Here is a 12,324-nt window from a genome sequence, read left to right on the forward strand (position 1 = left end):
TGTGCCAACAAACTTTTAGGTGTGGTATTACTTGATCTGAGCACTGCTTTTGACACAGTTGATCACTAAACTCTTTTTAATAGAGTGAGGGAAATAGGGACTGAGGGACTGCCTCAGACAGTTCTTTGTTTTAATAGATGAGCATTTATCAAAACACTCAAGAATCACTTGTGGGGCTCCTGTTGTCCTATTTTAGGGACACTACTATTTAATCCATATATTTATTGCCCCTTTGGTAGAGTCATCAGGACATTTCTGTAGCTACACTGATGACACACAGCTTTATGTGACCATGGGTACATCCCAAGTCTCTTATTTGATCTTTCCTCCATCCCTGCTTATTTCCCGAAGCGCTTATTTCTGCTCTGAGGAGCGAGGAGGGATCTCTGAGGAGCCATTAAAAATCTGTGTTAATTGTAGGTCTAACCAACAAAACAACCATAAACAACTTTCTTTATTCATTAGAAAGTTTTTTCTTTTCATGATCTGTTATTTTCCCATTAACTTTTATTATGGATAAAATTAAAGTCAGGGAGAGACTGTCTGTCAACAAGAAACACATTTTAAATACATTTATAATTTATATAATTTGTTGTTATTTCCATTCAGTCACATGTGAGGCTGACAATTCCTGAGCGTTGGGTTTGATATAAGTTACATCATTCCAGTTTTCCCCGAAACATTTAGATTAATAAATAATTTCCAGTGTTCAAAGACACCCTAACCATATCCTGAGATACTAAATAATGAATTCACAATCAGAATATCAATAAATACAGACACAAATAATGAATAAATAATACAAATGCATTCTACCAGTAGAAATGGTTTGTGTGCCTCTGAGCAGGACAAAGTACACAGTTTAAATACAGAATGCAGGTTTTTATTCATGTGCAGGTGTTTGTCAAACAGGTAACAGAGGGAAAACACTGCTGCTCTGGCAGTGATAACACACAGTGCACATGTGTGCAGACACAACCTCCATCAAAAGTCTCCACAGCTGTTAAAACCAACTGACAGCTGATCCAGCTGTGATCAGCTGCTGCCATCATCAGAAACGTACATCGCTTCACATGGCGCTTCAGAGGAAAGGACATCTCATTTCTCTAAAAACATTTCCTCGTTCTCTCTCTCCTCGCATGGTTTCCTTGCATCTCTCCACGCATTCCCGGTTGGAGGGACTAAGATGCAAGAAAAAGATGCAAGTGAGGGAAATGTGGATGCAATTTAAGGGACTCGGGATGTACATCATGTCTCATAATGACAAAATGACAAACTGTTGTTCTCTTTAAATGTGTTTTAGATATTAATGCCTGCATGTGAACAAAAAACAAACAAAAAAAACGTTCTTGGAGGCAAGAAACTTTAGTGTCATCTTTTACCCATGTGGGGAATCTCACCCAATCAGCTTATTTATGGTCAAAAAAAATCCCACCAATCATTCCTCTCCTTGAGCAATGCAAAGAGACAAATACACACTTTAATCTATAACAGACTTGACCACTATAATGCTTTCCTATTGGGTTTAGCCTAAAAATTCAATACAGATGAAGCTTTTAGCATAAATGTAATCAGTCTATGTTGGTTTGCCACTCTGAATATACAGCAGGTAGATCCCCAACTGACTTCAGTTTTATTAGGTTGAAACCCTAAAAATTGATCTCTTTGACATGGTCAGCGTCAAAGACTCTTAATTAAATAAAGTATCTGCATTCTTGAAGTATCTTTCCTGATTGAGATAGAGTTTGGTTGATTGCTTGTGAGCTATGGTGGGTCGCAGTCGTACTTATAAAATCAAGGCTGAAAATGAAATAACATGAAACTGTAACAAATGACATGGCATTGTCCGTAAGTTGCTGGTGCAATCAGGATGAAAGAAGTTTTGTGTACAAGTTTGGCTGGCCAGCCTCTGCGCTGCTGTCACTGCAGCATCCAAAGCCAAAGGCAGCGTTTCTTTTTGATCACAAGCCTGCCATTTTGTCTCTGTAAACACGCCAAATTTGATTTTGTTTGTGGTAAGCTGGTGGCCTATATTGCATGGGCCATTTTTCCCAAGCTAATGAATGCCTACTTTGGGTAATTGACCGCAGGGATACAAGGTGGGTGGAGGTGGAACTGCTTCCACACAAAAGCAATCAGAGGACAGCTCAAATTAAAAACTAGGCTGATTTTATTTTCACCAGAGCTGTCCTCTTTATCATTACTTTGTTTTTTTTTCTGGAGCTGGTGAATTGGTTTGCAGTGCCAAGCAGTGTATTCTACAGTGTGCTGGCATTAAATGAGTCACACCAAACCAGCAGAGAGTCTCATTCACATCTGTGTAATTACAATCAGTGTAAGAGTGTCTCTGAATAAGACCCAGCAGCAGCCTGAGAATAGGACTGCCTTGACAAAGCATTGACAACAGTGGAACAGGCAAAATTAAGCCCTCTCCATTCATACCCCCTAGTTCTTATTATGCACAAGCTATCTCACTGTGCTTGCTTTTGTGCTGGTATAATTACTTAATCTGAGCACTCCTAGGGTGAATTACTTTGTGTGCGGCAAGCAGGCAGCATTGCTTTGACTCAAGCTCCCAAAAGGGAATTGAGGCTAGCTTTAATTTTACTGTTTTAAAGTCACAGATGTGCTAATGGCCACTGTCAAAAGGGATTCACATCTATTCTTGTGTTTCTGTCAAAGTTGCAGTTGTGTTTTTTTATAGGCATTGTTATGGAAATATATACAGTATGTTCAATTTGGAGTAAGATTTTATTGCCGCTTTGTTTCCATATGTCTTAAAAGAATTTTATGGACAGTGCATGGAATGATCCTTAGTGCATTAGAGACTGTGTAGTGCACTTTTTTGTGTTGTTTGCTGTTTATAATGGGCCTAGGCAACACTTAACTGGAATGGAGGCCCATCAAGGCAGACTGATAAGGACCTAGGGATCCACTCTAGTCAATTACTGCAAAGTGCCAAGTTCAACTCAGTGGGCCTTTTATGAAGTAGACCAGCTGAGTAAACAAATTAATCGTACATCCATGGTTCCCCAACACAACCATGCGGCCCAAGGCAATCATACATCAGACAGAGTGATAGCAGCCTTCTCCACCAGGAAATAGAAGGGTCCTACTATTAAAGATAGGCAACCATCACACTTATTCTGGCTCTCAACTGCACTGTTCTGTCTATATTGGCTTTTTACACCTTGACACTGGCTGTGTAAAAAGGGAGGATAGGTTATGGAAATCTGTCTTTCTGTCATGAAAAATATGTAATTAAAGAGATAAACCATGGACATAATTATAAAAGATATGATAACAAGGACAGACTTAAATGTTTGCACTTGTGTGTCCATGCATGTATGTTTTGTGTAAAGAAAATCAAGAAATTGTTTTTTATGTGTTTGCATGTGTGTGCTTGTGTGTTCTTTTTCATAACTTGACCTTGAAGTAGTCTATGATGTACAACACTAAGTATTTGTGTCATCTTCAGCTGGCGGATGGAGCAGACTGTGGTTCAGTGATCAATACTATATACAATAATCTGCTGCACCAGAGAGAGAGAGAGAGAGAGAGTGTGTGTGTGTGTGTGTGTGTGTGCGCATTGTGTGGTAAGAGAGGAACCAAGTGTGTGCTCCACAGTATTTAATAAATGGAAACACATTACTCCAAGTGTAAACCAAGTTATAAAGTTGTTAAGCTTGTACAGCAGAGTGCAGTTTGTTCTGAGCTCTTGGGAATTCAAGTCATTTGGTGAATTTGAAATGTTTTAAATGATCTAATTTCACTTATGTAACAATATTTGTTTGTGTAATTTCTGGCATTTTATTAAGTGCCTGCAGTTGCAACCCGTATTGGCCATATCGCTAATTAATAAGTAAATTAGTCACACTGAGAAATTGGGGGATAGATGAATAAATGAATCACTGAATCAATAAATTAACCAGAATTTTGGATATTAATTTATAAACAAAGGAAAAACAAATCAAATGTTTTTTTTACTAACCTACTTTCCCAGTATCCATTTCCCTCATTATACTCCCTTCAGTTTTGGTGGACATAGCTTAGGAGTTAAGGTTGAGGACTCATTTACTCATCAATTTCAGGAAAGCATATTCTCAACCAACAACAGCTCCATGTGAAAAAGCAAAGAATTGGTTCTACTTTAGAGGAAGATTAGCTATTTAGTATTTGAGTGTTCAAATCATAATAAATAATACCTAAGGAAGTTTTTTTCTGAACTTTACTTTTGATTGTTGCTTACTAAGTTATTAATATACAATGTTATAGAAGAATACTTAAGAGTTCAAACCAAGTTTTCAGGGGCTTTGAAGCTCATTGTAGTGACAGTGTAATGACATTTTGATGTGTTGAAATCATTTTAAAATGTAGTATTTTAAATTTTGGACATGGTTAGACTACTGTGTTTTAACTGCCATTTGTCTGTCTAAATCCATTATCATTACCATACAGCTATCTGGGTTGACCTATGTCTTTACTGTATGTGGTATGCCTCTCCATTAAAAGAAGTCAAAATATCCTCTACATGCCTTAGAAAAGGATTTTTCAAAATAGTAAGAACCCTGATGACTTCAACATAAACACACAACCAATTTAAGAATTTTCCTAATCCTTCAACTCATCTAAATCACATCAGAGGACTGAGAATAACATATTTTTTAATGTACTGTGGTCGGTGAGCTGTCTGAATGGCTTGTGAGCACGTAACACTTCAGCATTACCAATTCATGGCATACAATCAAAGGAAGAGAAATTCGAATTGCCACTGACCAAAATGAAAGCGTTTACTCAAAGTGCAAAACCCCTGATAATCTGTCATAGCCAGATGAGTATATTATCTAAATGCACAAATAATGAGATTTTGATATTTGAATGAGATATATTCCAAAATATATATATATTTACAGAGGTTTGATTCATGAGGCATAATGGTTTAATTTCCTTTCCCTTCTATTTGGTGCATTTACTCTCACGAAAAATGACATTCCTTAGAAATCAGTTTGTTTAAGTACATAATCAGGTTAAGAATCACTATTATCCACTTAATGTCAGTTATTTCCAATAGTAAACTAAAGGAATGAACCCTCAGTCAATATTTTGACCAATGGCTAGCCTAGCCACTAGGTGCTAGAGGTCTGATAACTTGTGCTCTTTAGCCCCAACCAACAAGTTCCCCTTTGCATTTGAATTTTAGGACGAGCTTTATCTGGTGTTGGTTTCTCTGCACTCTGCTTTATGTATAGCAGGAGTTGTTCATTTGATGTCAGCTTGAGTTCACCTGGTCTGTTATTTTGTGGTTACCGGGGGTTGGCTTCTCTAGACAGTCAGATTGTGTTTCGCTGTAGTCTGTATTCCCAGGAACCATAACGCAGTGTATTTCTTTGCTCTGGGGGAGTTGTATTTCTGTAACAGGGCTGCCATCATTCTCTGTTGTCAGATCTTCCGGAGGTGTTGGCTGGTGTTCAAAAAGGCCTCCAGTAAAGGACCCCGACGGTTAGAGAAGTACCCAGACGAGAAGGCAGCCTATTTCCGGAGTTTCCATAAGGTAAACACACACAACTGAATCCCATTATAAATTTTATTCTGATTACTTGTTTTCATTCAATTTGTCTGAATCTATTGGTTTACCTTATTGTACTGTACAGCATTATACAATAATATTACAGCTTTAACAATTAGTCAGTTCTTTAGTTGGTCAACAGAACATTAATCATTAACTATTTTGATAATCAATCTAGGACTGCAACTAGTAAGTAGTTACATTATCATTTATATTTCCCAATTATTTTCTCCATTAATCAATTCATCTATCTATAAAATATAATAAAAAAATGAAAATTGCATTGAAAACACATTTTCCCAAACCCCAAGGTGACATCTGATATTGCTTGGACAAACAGTCCAAAACTCAGAAATGTTCAATATATTGACTGAAAGACTAAGAAATGGATGGATATCTGCTTTGTGTGGTAGCTTCACAAAGCCAAGTTTTCAAATAAACATTTTTGTTGTTAGTGGTGAGGCCCAGGAATAGAGATATCAGTCAATCAGCTGGTTAAGATTAAACAACATGTAGTGATCAGATTGCCATAAAATTTAGCATTGATATCTGTTATCCCCAGAGTTTGAGTGCTAAGGATTTGGTAACATTCAAGTAACCCAAGTCTATGATAATGTGAAAAACATAGAATTTTCTGTAGATATTCATCCCCAGAGAATCATGTGTCTAATAGTTTGTCTGTTCACTTTTTGTGTTACCAAAAGGAGATTAACCCTGGTGTTTCACTGCCTCGGGGAACCGTCTCTGGCCCAGTCTAAATGCTACTGATATTGGCATGCAGAGCACATTTACCAGACAACAGCCAAGACTTTCATTTTGCAATTTGGCCAACTGGTAGAATTAATTAGCTTCAGCTGATAAAATCTGACGCCGATGGTCGCCCACTAAATATAAAATGCCGGGAATTGCTTTTAGGCTTAAGATGTGTTCTCTTAAAACAGCAGGAACAAATGTTTCAATGCTATTGTGATATAGATTAATATTATCTTTAAAAAAGTGATTTGATTTTTATTACACTTAATTTGAAATATAATACTTACTGTATGAGATTAAGTTACTCAAAGTGGGTGCTTTTTGCATTGCATAATAAACAAAGAATATTACACCTATGGAATAAACACTACCTGTAAGCTGCATTATACACTCTCACTAAGAACCTTTTCGTCTTCATATAGAAAGTTGGCCACAGGTGATGGAGTTAAGGATCCATTAAGACACATTTTGCAACTTTATCTTGTCCTCTGGGGCCCTTTTCCTCCCTTTTAAAAGTAATAATCCAGGATATAATATCTCTCTCCTCGCCTCTTAAACCCTTTGAAATACTCCAATTATGGCTCATTATCATGGTGAGGGGAGATGATGTTAAAGGAGTCGCACCGTGAACAGTGTTTTATAGTAATGAGACGAGATAACAGCAGATGATAGGGGACTGTGACACCAGGTTTCTTTCATGGCTGTGGTTTGAGAGCTGACTCAGTACCACATTGTGTGATTATGACTCAGGTGGGGGATTTCACACTTTGGCAAATTTTTGATTTTTGTAGTTTCCTCAATGTCCCAGAATGCATACAAGCACAAGCTAGGTAGGTGCTTTGATCCACTTTGTTAGCATCCCTCCTTGCTACAGTATCAGCCATGTATTGTGAATGTAGCATCTCTCTGCCCACTACATCATGCTGTCACATGGGGCGTCCTGTGTGGCTGTAACCACCCCCCCCCCGCCCCCACCTCCCCAAAGGCATCTCATACACCCAGCGCTGGAGTGAGCGATGAGTGCACATATGCACCAGTGCACCTGGTAATGCATCGCCACAAAGATCAAGAAAGGTCCCGTCTGAGGGCTTCATTCAACGCTGCAGTGCTTTGGGAGGAAATAGGCTGCACTGGTGGCTGATTTACAGAATCAACACAAAAGGGATTGGCTTCTCTCCACCCACCTACCCCCCTCCACCACCCACACCCTCCCTTGCTTCTTTCCAAGTCTGATGAGCGCTGGTCCACAAAGTACGAATATTTTTAGCAATATTTTTTAGAAAACTTGTTTTCGTGTGCGCTACTTTTCTCGATCTCTCCTGAGTTCCTGACAGATGCAGCTACAGTGGAGAGATGGAACTCTATTTAAATGCCCAAAAAACAGTGTGTGCAGATGGATGTGTAAATAAACAGTAAAGCAAAGAGGAGTGATCTTTCCAATATGAGATTTAGCTTAACACCTTTGAATACAAAAGACAAAGGAGAGATGGGGAGGAAAGGGGAGCGGATGAGGAATAGGTCTCATCACAAGTGATTCACTTTGCTTGGACTCCAGCGCCTAAGGCTGGGAATGCACCCAAATCTCTCTTTTAGACACAACCAGACACACACACTCACACATAAAGGGAGACTAAAACATGCAGAGTTGCACACTAAACACAAACAGAGAAAGAGATGAGAGGCTGGTGGAATTAATGGCTCAGAAATCCGCACTGTTGATGCATATGTATCTGAATCTTCACGGAAAAAAACACCTCATCTCATATAAAATACTTAGATATTATCTTTAAAGAGGGATAAGAAATAACAAATGAAAAATATCTCTATATCTATCAATATACATAGCTCCCTCTCCCTTTACTCCTCTTTTTGTATTTCCTTGTCGTTAATCTCTCTGTGTAACTTCAATGCTGAGCAGAGGATATCTGACGATGGAGGGGAAATTTACAATACCTAATGTGATCGAACAAAGAAATCTGTGGTCCACATATGTTGTCAGTGTTATTAGGTCTAGTCTTTTAACCTTTAACAGTCAAGCTTTACTATACGGGCAGTGAGCCCAGCTAATTCATTCCCAACAGTCTGGCAAAGGGCCCACAGTTAGCACACAATGGACTACAATAATGTAATGGGCCTTATCTCCCAGGCAGAGTGAACACAGAGAAGACTGTTGAACAAAATGGCCTGTAAATGCGGGTGATATTCAATTAAATGTAATCTTCTCTTTTTTTTCATTCACGATCAATCTCCTGGTAAAGTGATTTAGATGCTTTTGATCGCACTCCCCCCTATTGACTAGAAAAGCAGTTTCAAGGAGAGGCACTTGAACAGTGGATGCACAGTGTGTACTGTATGAGCATCGGGTCACATTTATTCATAAAGTGCTTTTAAAATAAATAGCAGTACATTACATACCACACGCTACACTGCAGCATGCTGAAGTGTATATGATTTCTTACTTTTTGAATGGAGCTTTTTGTAATCAGCAGAAATAACTACTATTGTTTATTTATCCCTGAAGATCACCCACATTTCTATTTTACTTCGCCATTCTTTATGTGCTAAGCCTCTAACTGCTATTGCACTTTCAGCAAAGCAGTGCAAGATGGCAATTAAGCCTTGTTGCTGCTGCTGCTGCTGGCTGTGTTCATTCAAGGTAATGTGTTCCTGCCATTCTCTCCGTCCTCCTTAGATCACTGAGCTCCATAATATCAAGAACATTACCCGGATGCCACGGGAGACAAAAAAGCATGCTGTGGTGATTATCTTCTGTGATGACACGTCCAAGACATTTGCTTGTGAATCAGGTAAGTGCCTTTCCCTCCATTCAAATAAGACTTTTTCAGCTACAGTATAACAGCAAGGGAATGGAGGCAACTTTTTTTTTGTTTATTCTGTGTCAGAAGGTGTTGGATGAGGATTGGAGGGGTGGTTTGTGAAAAGTTTAGAGGAAGAGTCAGAAGTGTAAGGCAGAGTAAGTAAAAGAGAATGAGAGAGAGGTGAAAGAGGCAGAGGAGAACTGGAGTTTAGCGAAGTGATGCTCATTTGCCGCTATATTAAGAAGTAGGAGGATCTGTTCCGAAATATTGATTTATCATATTGAAGGTATGATATTGGGCATCGTTTGCAGTGTGTTTCAACCCAATTACGGACTGTAACAATGGAGATTGCTTCTAATACGTGGACAGGAAGCCAAGAAGCATCTGCACATGGTTTGGTTGAGATGCAAAAGTCCACTTGAGGTGCAAATAAACGCAGCTGGACGTGGAGAAAGGCAACGGCTTGATAAGGTGGATGCACCTTAATGTGCTGCTGCTAAACAGATACGGATGAACATCCTTACACTCTAGCCTTGTAAGTGTGTGCTAGTAGGTGCAAGTGTGTGCTGATCAAATACCTGTTGATAGAGAGATGTATCAGTAAACCTCGGGGCTAAGATTATTGAACTTAGAGTGGCTGGCTTTAGTCTGTTTCCCATGATCACTTACTCTTTCTCTCTCTCTCTCCCAATCTTGGCTCATTTCCATGCCCACAGCCTTCCCCTTCACACCACCATATGGATGTCTTTATCACCCTGTGTCCACTGACCTCTCATAGTCCTTCAATTCTTGGAACCCACCTAACATTTTCACCCCTCGCTTCCCATTTCTGTCGTTGTAGATTTACTTAAAATGCCACATATAGTAAGAAATACTTGATAATAGTGGTTTTGTGTTTTTAAATTTTCTTATTTGAATCAAATTTTCTAAGTGTCCATCAAAGTAGTAGAAGTAAAATAGGTCTTTTTCTGAGTTCTGTGTTGCTAATTTGGCATTCAGCCTTCCTACTACAGGGCAGTGCCAATGGGAGTTTGGATCTGCAAACTGAATCTGGCAATAGCAAAGCAAACTGCAAACTTCTATACAAATATGTCAAAACAGTGTGAAGCGTTGACTGTTTTGTAAAAGAAAAAAGTAATACGGTTTTATGAAGATCTCCTGATATTTCATATTTAAAATAAACTTTGATGCCTCCATCCAAGCGGTGCTATGTTGTTTAGTGTGCTGTCAATGAAACAAAGAACTGAACAAAAGAGTAACAGATCTTACTTTTTTGACAGTTATGTGCTTTGTGTGCATCTGTCAAATAGGCACCATAAAGAGATATGTGAGTGTGACCTGCAGATTGAACTGAGATGAGATATGAATAGTGCAAAGCTTGTTAACTCCTGACATTCCACATCTGGATCAGGTCCAAAGAAACTGTAAATAACACATTATTGTATAACCATAAGCTGCTGCTGAAATCAGTAGAGACAAACCATCCTGATTAATATCTCACACATTCTCTCACTCCATAACCTCATCTTGTTTTTTTTCTTGCATCTTCACACACTCTTAGCTAACACAAAACGCTACTCCATCACATTCCATCAAACACCTACACATCCACCCCCAGAAGCACATGCAGACATCCTCCTAACATATTTCTTCATGCATTGCACATAGACTGCCTCTATGCTAATGAAGTGTTTGTTTAGCCAATTTTCCACTCACTGGCCTTAAAAGTGTGGGAGTTTAGAGGCACTTACTCTGAATGAGAAAATCTGAATCTGGGGAGGCATGAGCAAGGGGCTAAAGTCCAAAGCTGCTGCCTATGAGTGCATGTGTGAGTGTGTGTGCATGTGTATTTTTGCTTTTTCTTGTGCGCGAATGAAGAGCTCCAGGCAGCAGCAGACCTTTCCTTCACCCTCCAAAGCTGTATAGATATGTCCCATTGGACACTGGAGTTGATCTGACAAACAGGCTGTCTTACTCTGCCAGCTACACACAAGTTAGTCTAATGTGAATGAAGTGAAAATACCTCAACACACACACACATTACACCAGCATGTGATGACTTTTGATTAATAGACACAGAATCGCAGTGGTGTTCCCGCACCTCCACATGTGTCTCTGTACACATCACTGGCCATACTCACATATCCCAGAATTCCACAGGGCTTAGAGTTAAGGAGCTTCACAAAGATAAACAACTCCAGCGTTTGCCTCATTTCATACTTCAGTAACTCTCACCAAAAGCTCACATAAGACAATTGGAAATCTTCTCCATGGTAAACACTATTTTTTTTTTTTTTTTTTTGGACTTAACAGGAAGGAAAATTGGTATTCACAAACAACAGACTGCCACGCAGACTTCCAGATTTGATTCATGAAATCATTTGTCTCTCTAATTAGCCTCCGATTAAAAAATTCAGTTTTACAATGAATGCCCTCCCGCCTTTAAGTGCCAGCTGTCACGTGTAGTAGACTTAACTTCCCACACAGAACTCAGTTTCTACACACAGACTGCTGCTTTAAAAAGAGTCAGTAATCACAATTGTCCTGATTTAGTCCGAAATTCCACAAAATGACTATTCCAATGAACCTTTAAGGGAATAGTTCACTATTTTGGGAAATACTTCGTCTTGACGCTAAATATGAAGCTATTACCAGTAGCTGGTAAACTAAGCTAACCCCTCATAAAACCCCAACGTGTCATTTTTATGCTTTAGTTTAAGTACGGATTAAACAAATGAGATAGAACATCTTAATTAGTGAGAGAGCTTTAAAGGTGCCGGTAGATGGATTTTGTTACCATCTGAAGGAGCCAGGCCAGCTGTTTCTCTATGTTTCCAGTCTTAATGCTAAGCTAAGCTAGCTGTCTGGTAGCTTCATATTTAAGACATGAGGGTGGTATTGATCCTCTCATCTAACTCTCAGCAAGAAAGCAAATAAGTGCACTTCCCAAAATGTCGAACTATTCCTTTAACCATCTCATTCTGTTGAAATATCCTGTAGCCTATTTTGTTTCCTACTTACATTTCCTTTCCAATTAACAAGCTAAAGCTAAAGCCTTCCTTCAATTTGGGAATTAACTTATTGATTGTGTGAATAGATGATCACCAGTTTGTGACAGAGCTACTTATATTGTACAGCCTTGGAACTGAGTATTGGCGTAGGAGGGAGGAAAAACTTAGCATTCAT

General features: G+C 38.9%; 1 protein-coding gene across 2 annotated transcripts in view; it reads left to right on the top strand.

The window, feature by feature from the left end:
- The window catches only part of dok6 (docking protein 6), a 50,761-nt gene that overhangs the window by 23,206 nt on the left and 15,231 nt on the right, over positions 1-12,324 (top strand). For both annotated transcript variants that reach the window (XM_044340201.1, XM_044340200.1), the window contains exons 2-3: positions 5,444-5,551; positions 9,012-9,126. In XM_044340201.1, coding sequence (XP_044196136.1) covers positions 5,444-5,551; positions 9,012-9,126 — 223 coding nt within the window. The remainder of the gene's footprint in view (positions 1-5,443; positions 5,552-9,011; positions 9,127-12,324) is intronic.

The sequence above is a fragment of the Thunnus albacares genome, chromosome 21, assembly GCF_914725855.1.
Source record: "Thunnus albacares chromosome 21, fThuAlb1.1, whole genome shotgun sequence".
NCBI lineage: Eukaryota > Metazoa > Chordata > Actinopteri > Scombriformes > Scombridae > Thunnus > Thunnus albacares.